This window comes from Tasmannia lanceolata, unplaced genomic scaffold (genome assembly GCF_043159265.1).
Source record: "Tasmannia lanceolata isolate RefF3 unplaced genomic scaffold, GAP_Taslan_0.1 ptg000004l, whole genome shotgun sequence".
Taxonomy (NCBI): Eukaryota; Viridiplantae; Streptophyta; class Magnoliopsida; order Canellales; family Winteraceae; genus Tasmannia; species Tasmannia lanceolata.
The window spans coordinates 7,213,572-7,226,623 of NW_027518681.1; the positions used below are offsets into that span (position 1 = coordinate 7,213,572).

The following is a 13,052-nucleotide window of genomic DNA, read 5'->3' on the forward strand; positions in this document are numbered from 1 at the left end:
AAGCTTTCGTAATTTTTCTAGCTTTTGGTTTGGATGTAGTGGAATGGTTAGGATTGTCCCATCTAGTTTTTAGGCTACCGATCCATGGGGCTTACCAGATTAACGGTTCAGATCAGTGCACACTTACTAATAGGCTTTTCCCATGTGTAATCACGACTCTCTCTCTTTTTACACTTCTATTGAAACAAACCAACGGCTAGGGATCTCTTTTTGGATCCTATTTTTTTTTTAAGCCCAGCCAACGGTGAAAAGCGCGATTCAAACTTCTAACAAAAAAATCCAACAAATCTCCACAACGGTCATTTGCTTTGAAAAAATAGCCGTTAACAGCTGCATAAAAGAAAGATATTCCTTCACCCCGAAATCTCTTCAGAATCCGAAGTCTCTTCCCAACGGTCATTTGCTTTTGAAAAAATATCTGCGTAAAAGAAAATATTCAACCCGAGATCTCCTCAAAACTCATTCCTTTCTTTTCAGAGGTCTCTTTCCATCTTCTAAGAACAACATCAACCTCATTTCCTTTTTCTTTCTCCCTCTCAAATCTCATTCCCTTCATGGCAATATCATCTTCAAACAGGTCCCCATCTCCCATTTCAGGCAAAACAAACCCTAATATCCGAACTCCAGAAAGTAACCCTAGAAAAAGCTTTGAGAGACCCTCAATTTCTTCAATTCCTAGGGTTTTTAACCCCGCCGCCCCTCCTAATAGCCCTGCAGGTTAGATATCTCCATTCTTCTTGTCTAATTTCAAGTCCTTTTCTTATAATATTATATGCTGTTCTTGATCTTGATTTCATTTGATGAATGCAGATTTTCCAAGGAGGAATTCCATTTCGAAAGAAGGGATTAGGACCTCATACGAGCAGAAAGAGAATGAAATTGACAGAAACTGCTTGAAGCCAATCAGGGTTTCATCATCATCAAAGGGTACTAAGAATTTCATGTCTCCTACTATATCTGCAGCTTCAAAGATGAACCGGTCTCCGAAAAAGAAAGTCTTAGCTGAAAGAAACGAGGCGATTAGGACTTCTGTTTCCTATTCAGCTGGTAAATTCTCTTTCACCTCCATCAATCAATTGGAATCGTCTGAAATTGAAGAGGTTGGATCAAAATCACAAATGGGTATAGACTCTGAGGTCCTTTCAAATAACCCAAAAATCTCGAATGCTCCATCGGAGCCAAAATTTGGGGATTCTGATGTGGAAGATCAATTGGGTCTAACTTCTAAACCTTCTGTTGCTTCAACTGATTTAGCTCCTCTTGACATTGATCCTTCTCTTCCTCGTTACGACCCCAAAACTAGTCCTGATACCAATCCATCTTTTCGTGATCCTCTTCATGACATAGACCCATCTATTCCTCCTTATGATCCTAAAACAAATTATCTGTCCCCAAGGCCTCAGTTCCTCCGCTACAAACCAAATAGACGAATCGAAATCTATCTCAGCAAACAAAAAGATTTTGATTCTAGAGAAGGTACACGGCTCGAAGACAGCTTCTCATCTGAAAACTGTTCTGACACGGAACCGTCTGAAGAAACCCAATCCTCTAACCCAAAAAATGATTTCAATGAGGTAGAAATAGCAGATGATGAGGAGCCCCGTGTTTATGATCCCCCATCTGACACCAACAATACCCAAAATCAAAATTCCATTGAAGAGAGCATTGGTGTTAAGCAGATACCTAAGTCATGTTCTTTTGCCAGATCCAAATTTGTTCCCATCATGTTGGTTCTACTTGTTACTTCTTTATCCATCACTGTTACAGATTCCCCTCTTCTTTTATCTTCTTCTGTAATTAAAGATCCCTGGTTCACTAAGCTTTATGAACCAGCAGCACAAATTCTCACACACCCATATGTGAGAGATCAATTAGCTGAAGTCGCAGACTTTGCTAATGCAAATTTTGAGTGGCTAGCATATAATTTTAGGCACTGGTCTGTCAACTCATTCTCTTATTTCTCTAAGGTTAATTCCTTTTCAAGGGGGGAGTTAGAGTTCCAATTTGCTAACTTAACAGCTACAGAAAATGACTCCATTGGCAAGGAGGAAGTAATAGCGGTTGTTAGCCAAGAAAAGGAAAGTATGGAGCACGAAAATGAAGGAGAAGCTACTCATGAAAAAGCAAAGGAAAAAGAATTCAAGGCAGAGGAGAAAATTTTGAAAGAGGAAAAAGAAGAATATGATGACAAAGTTCTTAGAGAAGAACAAATTTTGACGTCATATGCTGTGGAAATTGTACCTGAAGTCGAGGAGGTTGTAAAAATCGAAGAAAAAGGTAAGATTGATTCTCTGGAGAATGAACTTCAAGATGTGGAAGTCGAGGAGCTTGTGAAAATCCAAGAAAAAGGTAAGATTGATTCTCTGGAGATTGAACTTCAAGATGTGGAAGTGGAGGGACTACAATCTGAGGAGAAGATTCAGAAAGAGGAAATGGAAGAATATAACACTAATGCTTCTGTGGAGATTCATCCCCAACGCGCCAAAGTAAAGGAAATTCAAGAAAAAGTTATTACTGATTCTGGTACCAACATTCAGCCTGGCCATGTAGAGATCACATCCCAAGACTCAAAATCAGATACAAACGATGACACTCATGATCCAACGGCAATTGATACTCTCCATCTTGGTCCAGAAGATAAGTCTGCAGTGGAAAATGTGTTGGGAATTTCATCTGTTTTACTAACACTTGCAGTAGCTTTTGTAGCTTATCTCTGTCTACAGAAAAAGGAAGTCTCAATACCAGAGGCTAAAATTCCCAAACAGCACTTATCACAAAAGAAGATGATTGTCTCCAATTCGGTATCAGGTAGCAGTGAAAGTCATCTGCACTTTGAGAGATCTTCATTTCACCAAAATTGGCCTGCGGAAGTTGAGATGGTCGGAGAATCGGGCCCTTTAGAGATGGAAATGAGTAGTAGTTTACAGAAGAGCAGCTCGTCTAGCAGCCGTCAACTATCAATGAAAGGAACGGGGGAGTTTCAGAGCAATGAAAAAAAGCTGAGGAAAAGCTCTAACATGGAATTCATAGTTTCATCGTCGGAGTACTCTGCAGGCTCCCCTTCTTATGGAAGCTTCACTACATATGAGAAGGTCCACAATAAACAAGTAAGTTTTTTGCCTTCAAGTTTGTCTCATAATTGTTATTAGGAATCATTTGAAAAGTAGCTCTTTGTCCAAGTTCTTGGTTCCTTTTCTATCGCTGAGTAAGACCCTTAGTTTCTTGATTGAGTTTAGATGCATTTCCATTCAAATGTATTTGGTTTGGTATAACAATTTGAATTTTACTGATAGTTAGTAATCTTTTATTTTTTTCAGACCACAGCAGCAGTTTCAATTGAAAACATATGTATTTTGATATAACTTTATTGATTCATCGTTACTTCCACACAAAAAATCTCATTTTTAATACCATAATAAAATGGGGTTTTGTTCTGTTTTAAAAGGAATATATCAGCTTTAGTGGTAACTGCTTAAAACAGCACTGTTATGAAAAAGGGACAATCCCTGAATCTTCCAAATGATTTGAGTGAAGTAACTGGACAATAAAAAAAAGGGTATGCAGTGCACTCTCAAGTGTATATATATCAATAATTGGCAAATCCTGTTAATTGGCAATTTGAATATAAAATGTATATATCGATATGTGTGTATACATATATTCATCGATCCGTGATATAGGGTATGGTAAAATTTCTTATACTCGCTTTTATCTTGTTTGTTTTGAAGGGATGCGGAGGTGATGATGTAGTGACACCAGTGAGGCGATCAAGCAGAATTAGGAAGCAGATCACTTCCCCATGAAGAAAAAAGAGTCTTTGTAATTCTGATTTCTGTCGTTTATGTTTGCTCTCACACTGAGTTTTTAGTATTTCAGATCTGGGTGAAATACCATATTTGCTTAATTGTTTTGGAAACATTTAGTTTGTAAAGAATGCTTCCCCATGAAGAAAAAGAGTGACCTCTTTGTATTCTGATTTCAGTCGTTTATGTTTGCTCTCACACTGAGTTTTTAGTATTTCAGATCTGGGTGAAATACCGTGTCTGCTTAATTGTTTTGGAAAGAATGCTTTTACACACCTCATGTTATTCTTGCCCATTTTTTTTTCTTAAGCTTTAATTAGGGCAAGTTTTGGTGTGCTTCTAGATTATTCTAAGCTAATGTAGGAAAGCTGGTTGAATTAGGTGTGCAATCTAATTGGATTATGAGGTGCAAGATTGCACTCACAGTCCATTTAGATTGCACGCACACCCATTTGGTTTGATTGATTGTTTTGTGAAGGATAACTTGATATCTATTATTGGAAGAACCTTTTCTGGTTTAGAGAAGGATAATTTGATCCCATCGTTTTGGGTTTAAAGAATCATATCTTCAAGATTTGGAAAAGAAATGATTTTGTGGAAGCGCACTTCCAATGCCACTGAAGCGATCTGGAAAAGAAATCAGATAGGCATCGTGAAGACTCACAATGGGCAAGGAGGAATTTTGAGACTTACAATGGCAAGGAGGAATTTTGAGACTCACAATGGGCAAGTGGAATTTTTACACTGCCTTTTTCATCCACCACAAAAAGAAGCTTTGATAATTATCCAACTCTTTCACTTGATATCATGTAATAAACTGTGTGGCCGGTTATGTCCAAAAGATCAAAACACAGTGGAAGCATTTCTAAGCGTGGTGAGTGAAAACACAGTGGTGGTATCCTCTACTATTGTTTTATTTTCTTTCTAAACAGAGTTCCTAAATAAGGACACTTTATGTAAAAATCTGCACACTCCCTGTCACACTCCCTGTCACACTGAGAGAGGAATCTTCTGCAAAATCTTCTGCATGTTCACATGCACATGGTATCAGAGCTGTTTAAGCTACCATCTCATGCTTCCTTTCAGATACCATGTCATATACTTGATTTCCTTTTAATCATTTTTTATGAATGGCTGATTTCCTTTTAATCTTTAGCCTCTTCATTCTCACAATGTCTCTCATGCTTCTTTTTCAGATACCATGTCATACACTTGATTTCCTTTATCTCTCTCTTTTTTTTTAATGGCTGATTTCCTTTTAATCTTAGCCTCTTCATTCTCACAATGTCCTCTCTGAATAGATTCCCAGTCTTTTGTGGCCAGATTGACTAACCACAGTCGAAGTGTGGCAAGCTAAAAAGTCAAAATTCCTTCCACAACTGCAGCCAATGAAAATGTAGGTCACTACTGTCGTAGCTGCACTATTTCAAAACCATTTTTGATGAACTTTAATTCCATAGGTAAAACCATCTTCACAATGTTAAATGTACTGAGACCCAAAATCCTTTACCACAACTACCAGATCAAGGTCATGGAAATCAAGGGCAGTCCTACGGACAACTTCCTCATAACAGAAATAATGGGAAAGTTGTTATCTTCCAAACTTTTAGGAAAAGAGGGCATGGTGCCTTACCGCTTGGAGTAGATTCTGCCAAAGATCTCACAACATGGGAGTGAGAACATACATAACCAAAAATTTAGGTAAACTAAACACTCCAATTCCATACCTCATATTCAGTTACGATTGGAAACAATGATGATATATTGAAACTTCTAATTGGTGAAGGTGAGATTTCTAGTGACAGGTCTACTTTTCCATTGAAGGATGTTTTATTAATTCTCTAGATATTATAAAGAGTTTAGTTTTTTCTTCTTCTCAATGTCTGATTATCCATGTTATTTTTATTTTAAAGATTGTGGATTCGCTTTTACACTTTGGATGATTCAAGGAGGGTATAGGCTCATTTTTCAAAATGGTTTAGAGTTGTATCTGAAGATACATGGCACCAGCAACTTGGGACATGCTCAGCTATGATTAGTACACTATTTGCAGACTAATGATTTTACTAGTGCTAATAAAGAATTTTACAAGATTTGCATTAGCTACCAAATGAGTCGGAGTGTTAACTCCCATTTTACTCATCCCATGTTATTTCAGATTAGGATTTTAACTATGATGCTTTTGGGGGATGATTTCTATCTTTAGAATTGATTTTATCCAAAAACACAAAGGACACTTGTGCTTATATCCACCAACCGGAATAATGTACATCACTCCTTGCAGGGGACGGAGCTACATGTAGGGGCAGCTGCCCCTGTTGAGTTGGGCCAAACTCCTTAATAGGCCCAACTCAATTGGGCCAGCCCCCTTTAAAATTTGAAGCTTGCTCCCCTTATGTATAAATCCTGGCTCCGCCACTGCCTCCTTGTGTTGTGTTCAGCAAGAAAGTATCCTTGTTCCTGCCCTATTGATAAGTTTGGAATGGAATAGGTTGTCATGAGTTACCACCTTCAAGAATTGGGTTGAACCTCTCGCAAAAGTTCGCACTATCTATGAACGTTGGACAACGGAAATTTTTTACATGGGCTCACCTTCAACTCAAGAATTGGGTTAATGGGTATGATCCTCTAGTTTTGAATGCGTTTATTACTACATTGGGCTATGAGTTTTCCATGAAATACTTGGCCCATTACACAGTTTCATTGGGATTGAGGTCCATACTTCATCATCTGGATTATTCCTCACATGATGAGTGTATGGCTGGGTTCTTCTCTACCAATTTTCAAATGATCTCTTAAAGTATTTCCACGTAGATGGTGATGAAATCCAAGGCTCTTCTTCAAGATATTGATCCGTTCCTATATCAGTCAGTGTTAATGAGGTATTGTAGAGCTCCTACTACGCTCTATATAGTAAGATTCTCATAGCAATGCACATCTATGCATTTTCTAATGCTGATTGGGCCGACTTCATAGGATGATCCGAACCATTGGATTATAGTGTTTGTGTCCATATAAGAGCTAGCAGAGATATTCACTAAACCTCCGGCTCGTGACGTGTTACATGCGTTAGCTCGATCCCACAATCGGACATTTATATTTTGGACATTTATATCAAATGAATGGTTTGATCAACCAAACAATGTGGGCCCCACTGTATTTTTGTGCTGCCCGTCCACCTTATAATTTCTCGAGGTTTTATACCCGACCTGCACGTGAAGTCCAGTATTTTTTCAAAAAAATACTCTGGGGTCCACTTCATAGCTGGCTAGCTGCACGTAACCTCCACAAATCAGACGGTTAGGATTATCCTATGGAGAAGGATTTATATCCGACCTATAGTACTTTGTTTGGAAAATACTGGAATTCAAGCGCACACATCATATAAATTCTATTTAAACAGAGTTTTCCTCGTACGTGAGCTTCTCATATCAGAAAATTAGGGTTTGAGGTGTTCGGAGAGCCGCCGATCTTTCACCTCAATCTAGGGTTTAGCTGTTACGAAAATGGGACACTCCAACGTCTGGAATTCTCATCCGAAGAACTACGGCCCCGGATCTCGGGCCTGGTAACATCATTCATCTCTATTTTTTTCATCTATGTTCAGTTTTTTTTTTTTCTTTTATTTGAATCTCTCTCTCTCTCTCTCTCTCTCTCTCTCTCTCTCTCTCTCTCTCTCTTGTTATGTGAATATTTCCTTATCGTTATTGCCTATATCTGTGTTCAGGCTTCATATTTCTCTGTTGTTTAGGTCATGTTTGTTGGCTACCGTGAATTTTTTTTTTCTAGATCTCCAAATTTGTCCTTACTAATGGGGATTTTTCTTTCAATATTTTGTTCTTTACTTGTGCTGCTTCTGAACTGAAATCATGCTCTACCTCGAAGTCTAGGGTTTGTTTTATCGTTTTTTTTCTAGATCTGGAAACATGTTCTTATTTGATTGAAAAGTTGTGTTTGTTTGCGGTCGCGTTGAGTGTTTTGTATTACTTCAACATGGAATACGGTACGGTCGGAAAGTCAATCAAATACTTTAGGTTTAAAAAGCTTAATTGTTGTCTTATATTACAATCTTTTCTCATAGTAGATATTGTTTTCATGGATACAACCCATTAAAAGCCAAGGCCGTCATTTAAAATCTACGAGCTTTCAATCGAGTCTATTCAGCTACTTGCCATTTATTCATAACACTGATTGCTAACATAGCAACTTGTTCAGTTGGTCTTTCTTCTCAATGCTGATTGTATAACATAGTATGGTTACTGTTACCTAGTTGTTTCAATCTAATTTCTATTATGGCCCGTTTGGATACCTCATATTTTGGATTTGGATTTGGAATTGAGTTTCGAATACAAAATGAATAGATCCGCCGGCTCATGTTGAGGGAGATTAGGGGGTGGGGGGGGTGTTGAGGAACAAAGAGGGTGAAGGAAACTGCCAGATCTGTGGATTTCCAATTACTTATTTCCACAGCATATTTGGAAATCTGATTTTTTTTACTGTCAGTCGCTGATTTGGAAATCCAAGGATTTGATCCGGATCCAAATCACAACGCAAAAGGGGCTGCAAATGTGAGAAATCCAAATCAAAATCTTCTCAGCTTCCTTAAAATCCAAGAAACGTTGTCAGGACAGCATACAACAGCTTGATCATGAACCCTCTTTTACACTGCTTTCGAACTAAAAACCTGGATTCTAAAATCCGCGTATCCAAACGGCCCCTAAGTTTCTCTTTTCTTAATCTTGATCACTTTCTTGATATAGTTCTCTTTTCTTGATCATGATCTTTGACTTCCGGGAATTTAGGAGCAAATAAAAGTTTCTAATTCAATTATAACGGCAACATGCATTCCCAAAACACCAAAACAGGTTAAACAAAGCATAAAAATCAAATTCAGCTTATGTATTAGTTGAAATTCTAAACTTTAGAGTTCATTCATCAAATATAAATTAATTTCGCCCAACGGAGGTTTCATCCATCAAGTCCATAAACAAAACATCTGGTTAATGAAAAAATAAACTAGTCTCAAATAAAGTATCACAAAATCATATCTCTGATGTGCACTTACAGCCTCAGCAACATCTAATGGAGGTAAGAAAATGATGGTGAATGATGTAGTTGGGGTAGGGTGATATGGGTAGGGTTACTCAAAGAAAATAAGGGTGTAAATATGATGGAAAAGGTTTAGGAAGCCATTGTTTATGGGGGTAAGGTGCTAAGATGAATAAAAAATGATCTGTACCTAGAAGTGAGGTGTTAGGCTTTCGCGCCTTGATCTTCCGCTGCAGGTAATGGCTAAGAGGAGAAAGAGAGAAAGCTTAAGTGTGGGATAAAATGGCTGATCTCAACCAAGATAATGTAAAATGAAGGAAATGATGATAAGATCGAGAAATGATCAAGATGAGGAAGGGAAAGAAAGATCAAGATCTAGAAATATCTAAATCAAGATTAAAAAAAAAAAGTGAATCAAGATCTAGAAAGCGGAGAAGGAAGATCAAGGATGAGAAAGATGCGGTAAAAGGGAAACAATTTATCAACCCAACTGGGAAGGGTGAAAGGGGGGAAAGAGTGAATGATTTTATAAACTCAACCAGGAAAAGTGAAAAGGGGAAAAAGGTGGGAAAATGAATGTAAGATGTAAGAATGGAGAAAAAAGGGAGGAGTAAAAGATGATGGGTGATGAAAGATGATGGACGGTGAAAGGGATAGAAGGAAGGGAGAGAATGCATTGCGGTTTGGAACTCCTTGAGCTTTCTTCAAAATGTCAAAATTCATCTCTAGGAGGAAGGGAGAGAATGCATTGCGGTTGGGAGCTCCTTGAGCTTTCTTCAAACTGTCAAAATTCATCTCTAAGACTCTCCTCCTTTGGCTTTTTATAGGAAGGGTTGGGAGGTTGTTTGCCAATTTTCGTATTTAATAAAAATAGTAAGTCTGCACTTACTAGAAATTTTAAGTTTGTCTTTACTAAAAATAGTAAATATGTACTTAATAAAAATAATAAGGTTGTCGTTTACATGTCCCGGTAGTTTACGATTAAGGGCGTCGTTTTTCTCCAGTTTAAACTAAGTGATTGCATCTTTGTTGAGGGTGAATAGAACATAACTATACCCGCAGTGAAAATATGAAATAAAAAGAAGAAAATATAGCTTAGGCAGAGACATCTGAGCGCAATGAGTTCAATCAACCCTGCATGGTCTGAAAAGCACCGGGCTCAAAAATTCATCCAAGGAGAAATGGTCAGTACGGTGAATTGAAGATGGCACCAAAATGACTGTATGTGCGCGCACTAATAGTTTAATACCCTATAGCACCAAAATGACTGTCCTAGCGTTCGTATGGTAGAGGGTGCCATGTTGGTAGATAGGACCTGGGCTCTAGTCTAGTCTCCAATTTGTTGTTTTGGTCCACCTGAAGGCCCTAAAACTAGTTAAATAAAATAGAAGTCAGAAACTCAGAATAACGTAAAAAGATATCCACTAAGAACATCCCCAACTTCCTTAGCAAAAATAAAAATGAAAAAGAACATAAAAAATGCCCACTAAAACCCCTTAGTACGAACAACCCTTGTCCAATTCTCATTACCTTTTCAGTTTAATAAAGCGATGCCTTACTATAAATAAAACTTTATCAATTAATCCAAATTTGTCAAATACTAATTTTCCCAAGTATGATCTCCCAGTTCTGCTAAAGCTCATGTCCAATCAGTTTACCATAAGTTTCCCAAGTTGTAAATACCAACCACCATAGATCCTTGGAGAAAACGAAGATTATGTTGGTAATTCTTATAACTGATATTCTGCCCATTTTGTTATTTTTTTCAAACGAGGTGCTGAAAGCTTTAGTTTACCATATAAAAAAAGTGTTATGAGTTTTGTAAGGTACAGTACTTGTAATTTTTTTTTTTTGGTTACTGAGAATCTTTATGTTTGATTGAATCAGCCGAGTCTGCGGAAATGTTCACGGGTTAATCAGGAAGTATGGACTGATGTGCTGCAGGCAGTGTTTCCGGAGCAATGCCAAGGAGATTGGCTTTATCAAGGTAAATGTGTGTGCTTACAGATGATGAAATGCTTTGAACTATTTACATTGGGCCAAACAAATTAGGGTTACTTGTGGACCGATGCCTTAAAATTGTTTGTTAATATAGTGTATTAGGACCCACCAAAATTCCATGTTGTTTGAAACAGTAATGTTTCCATGTAGGCGGTAATGCATTTTCTGTATTGCTTAATTTAAAATAACATGTAATATGTATACCACCGTGTGATCTCCTAGCGTTTCTCTTTCTTTCCTTTAAAAAAAAAATAGCCTGAAACTGCAATAGAAATTATACATAAATTATATAGAAGTTTGGTAATCAAATATTTGAAACTAGCTGTTAACAAATACTTGGTAAGCTTGAGTCTCATCTGATTGAAATGATTGTATGTTTGATACTTGTGAATGGTATTCTGCTACACATTCTATATTTCATACTTGTCGATGATATTCTGTGGATCCGTGCTGAAATCCAATTAATCTTTGGTGGTTACTGAATCCCCTTTCCCTTGCTTTTTGTTGCGGTGTTCTTATCTATTCTCTGATATGTTTTTCCTTGTTTCCCACTTTTCAGTATCGTTGATGAGAACAAGTCTCTGTGCAAGGCATGTAGGGAAGGGGGAGATGAAGAGAGTTTGTTATCTTTTTATAGTTTGGACTTGTTTTTGAAATAGACGCGTAGGCAGCACTGGTGCTGTTTGTGGCTATCTACTGTTACTTTTATAATTTGCTTTGGATTTCGTAGCTTGGTTTAACTCTACGACATGAGGTCTCTCTCTCTCTCTCTCTCTCTGAATTTTTATCTGTGTTTCGGTGATATATTTTTTGTTTAATACTAAAGCCAGTGTGACCTTTTAATACTGGAAAATAGAGCGAGGCCCAGGGCTTTGTTTTTGTGACTGATAAAAGCCCTCCCCCTGCAATGCCCCATTCGCCCCCAATTACATTTTTGCTGGTTGGCAAGCTGATAACCGTCTCTCTATCTCTGAACACCAACTCTTTTGTTGCGCTCAGCAATTTAATGGTTCGAATTTTGATTTGAATTTTGAACTAGGGCTCTGTAATTTTAAACCATGCTTGGGCCCACCTTGTTTGAAGATCCAAACCGTTCATTTGTTAGGGCCCAACATTTGAATGGTTTGGATCTTCAAATAAGGTGGGCAACGGCAGATTTTGTTGTAAGAAATAAGCACACCCAGATGCCAATATGCCATATGTAACGGGGCTCACCTATGTGGCACGAAAAATGAGATATTAAGATATTATATGGCCTATCTATTGGATGATCTTTACTCTCCGATTTGTAGACGGACAAGGACTATATATTTTACGTTTGGGCTCAACAAATAGATAGTTTTAATCGTCGATCAACATGGGTCCAAGTGATTCATTTTTTGGGTGTGTTTTTGCAAAAAGTGTAACCTTCTATACAGTATTTGAAAAAAGAGTAACGTGGTTTGGTAATTTGCAAAAGGAAAAATTGGCAATAGGGGGACTCCAAAATACAAGAATTGTGAAACAGGGGACACATTTTTGAAAAATTGTTAGCGAGGGATGAAATTGGGGTTATCAAGTCTCTAAAAGGGGTTATCAACCCTCTAAATAGGGTTATTAAACTCTCAAAAGGGGGTTATCAACCCTCTTTAACAATTTCTCAAAATTGAGTCTCCCGTACAAGTTATTTATTAAAAATCTCTAATCTAGATAAGCCTTATTTTTAAGACTCCTAACTAATTAAATAACTACAAAGCAAATTTCAAAATAACAAATATCTCAACTAACTTATTTCAGCCAAGGTCGGACCTAAATAAGCACGTAACATCCCCCCTCCCTTGAAATCAACCTTGTCCTTAAGGTTGGATCATTGGAGAAGATAATTTCATCCACCGGGGTCCCGAATCTTAGTGGGCATCATCTTCATGAAAAATATAGTTGAAATCAATGGTTGAAACAACTCCATCTTCCAACCGATCTTATCGTGTCGTTCATCAAAGATCTTTTTGGTGCGTGTTCTTGGAATGATTTAGATGATAACACATGAATGGCCGTGGATGAGAGTCTTTTCGATTACGTGGAACATATTGAGGGGAAGATGAATGGTGGATTCTTTTGTGAGGACCTCTCTTTTGTGTCTTCTTCTCCTTTTCTAATATCTGCTTTCTTTCTCTATTCTTCTTTTCTCCTCCTTTTCTATTTCGCCGTTTCTTTTTTGGA

At 37.6% G+C, this 13,052-nt stretch overlaps 2 protein-coding genes across 2 annotated transcripts; both read left to right on the top strand.

The window, feature by feature from the left end:
• The first annotated feature begins 349 nt into the window (after positions 1-349).
• On the top strand, positions 350-3,976 carry LOC143876173 (uncharacterized). Its single transcript, XM_077377862.1, has 3 exons — positions 350-717; positions 811-3,107; positions 3,729-3,976. Exons 1-3 carry the CDS (start codon positions 555-557, stop codon positions 3,801-3,803), a joined length of 2,535 nt encoding a protein of 844 aa, XP_077233977.1. The 5' UTR covers positions 350-554; the 3' UTR covers positions 3,804-3,976.
• Positions 3,977-7,211: 3,235 nt separating this feature from the next.
• LOC143876175 (small ribosomal subunit protein uS14z/uS14y/uS14x) lies at positions 7,212-11,598 on the top strand. Its single transcript, XM_077377864.1, has 3 exons — positions 7,212-7,371; positions 10,740-10,839; positions 11,413-11,598. Exons 1-3 carry the CDS (start codon positions 7,310-7,312, stop codon positions 11,419-11,421), a joined length of 171 nt encoding a protein of 56 aa, XP_077233979.1. The 5' UTR covers positions 7,212-7,309; the 3' UTR covers positions 11,422-11,598.
• The last annotated feature ends 1,454 nt before the right edge of the window (positions 11,599-13,052 follow it).

Coding starts and splice junctions, on each gene's coding strand:
- LOC143876173 (XM_077377862.1), top strand. CDS start 555: ATGGCAATATCATCTTCAAACAGGTCCCCATCTCCCATTTCAGGCAAA. Junction 718..810: donor CCCTCCTAATAGCCCTGCAG/GTTAGATATCTC, acceptor TGATGAATGCAG/ATTTTCCAAGGAGGAATTCC. Junction 3,108..3,728: donor AGAAGGTCCACAATAAACAA/GTAAGTTTTTTG, acceptor TTTGTTTTGAAG/GGATGCGGAGGTGATGATGT.
- LOC143876175 (XM_077377864.1), top strand. CDS start 7,310: ATGGGACACTCCAACGTCTGGAATTCTCATCCGAAGAACTACGGCCCC. Junction 7,372..10,739: donor GGCCCCGGATCTCGGGCCTG/GTAACATCATTC, acceptor TGATTGAATCAG/CCGAGTCTGCGGAAATGTTC.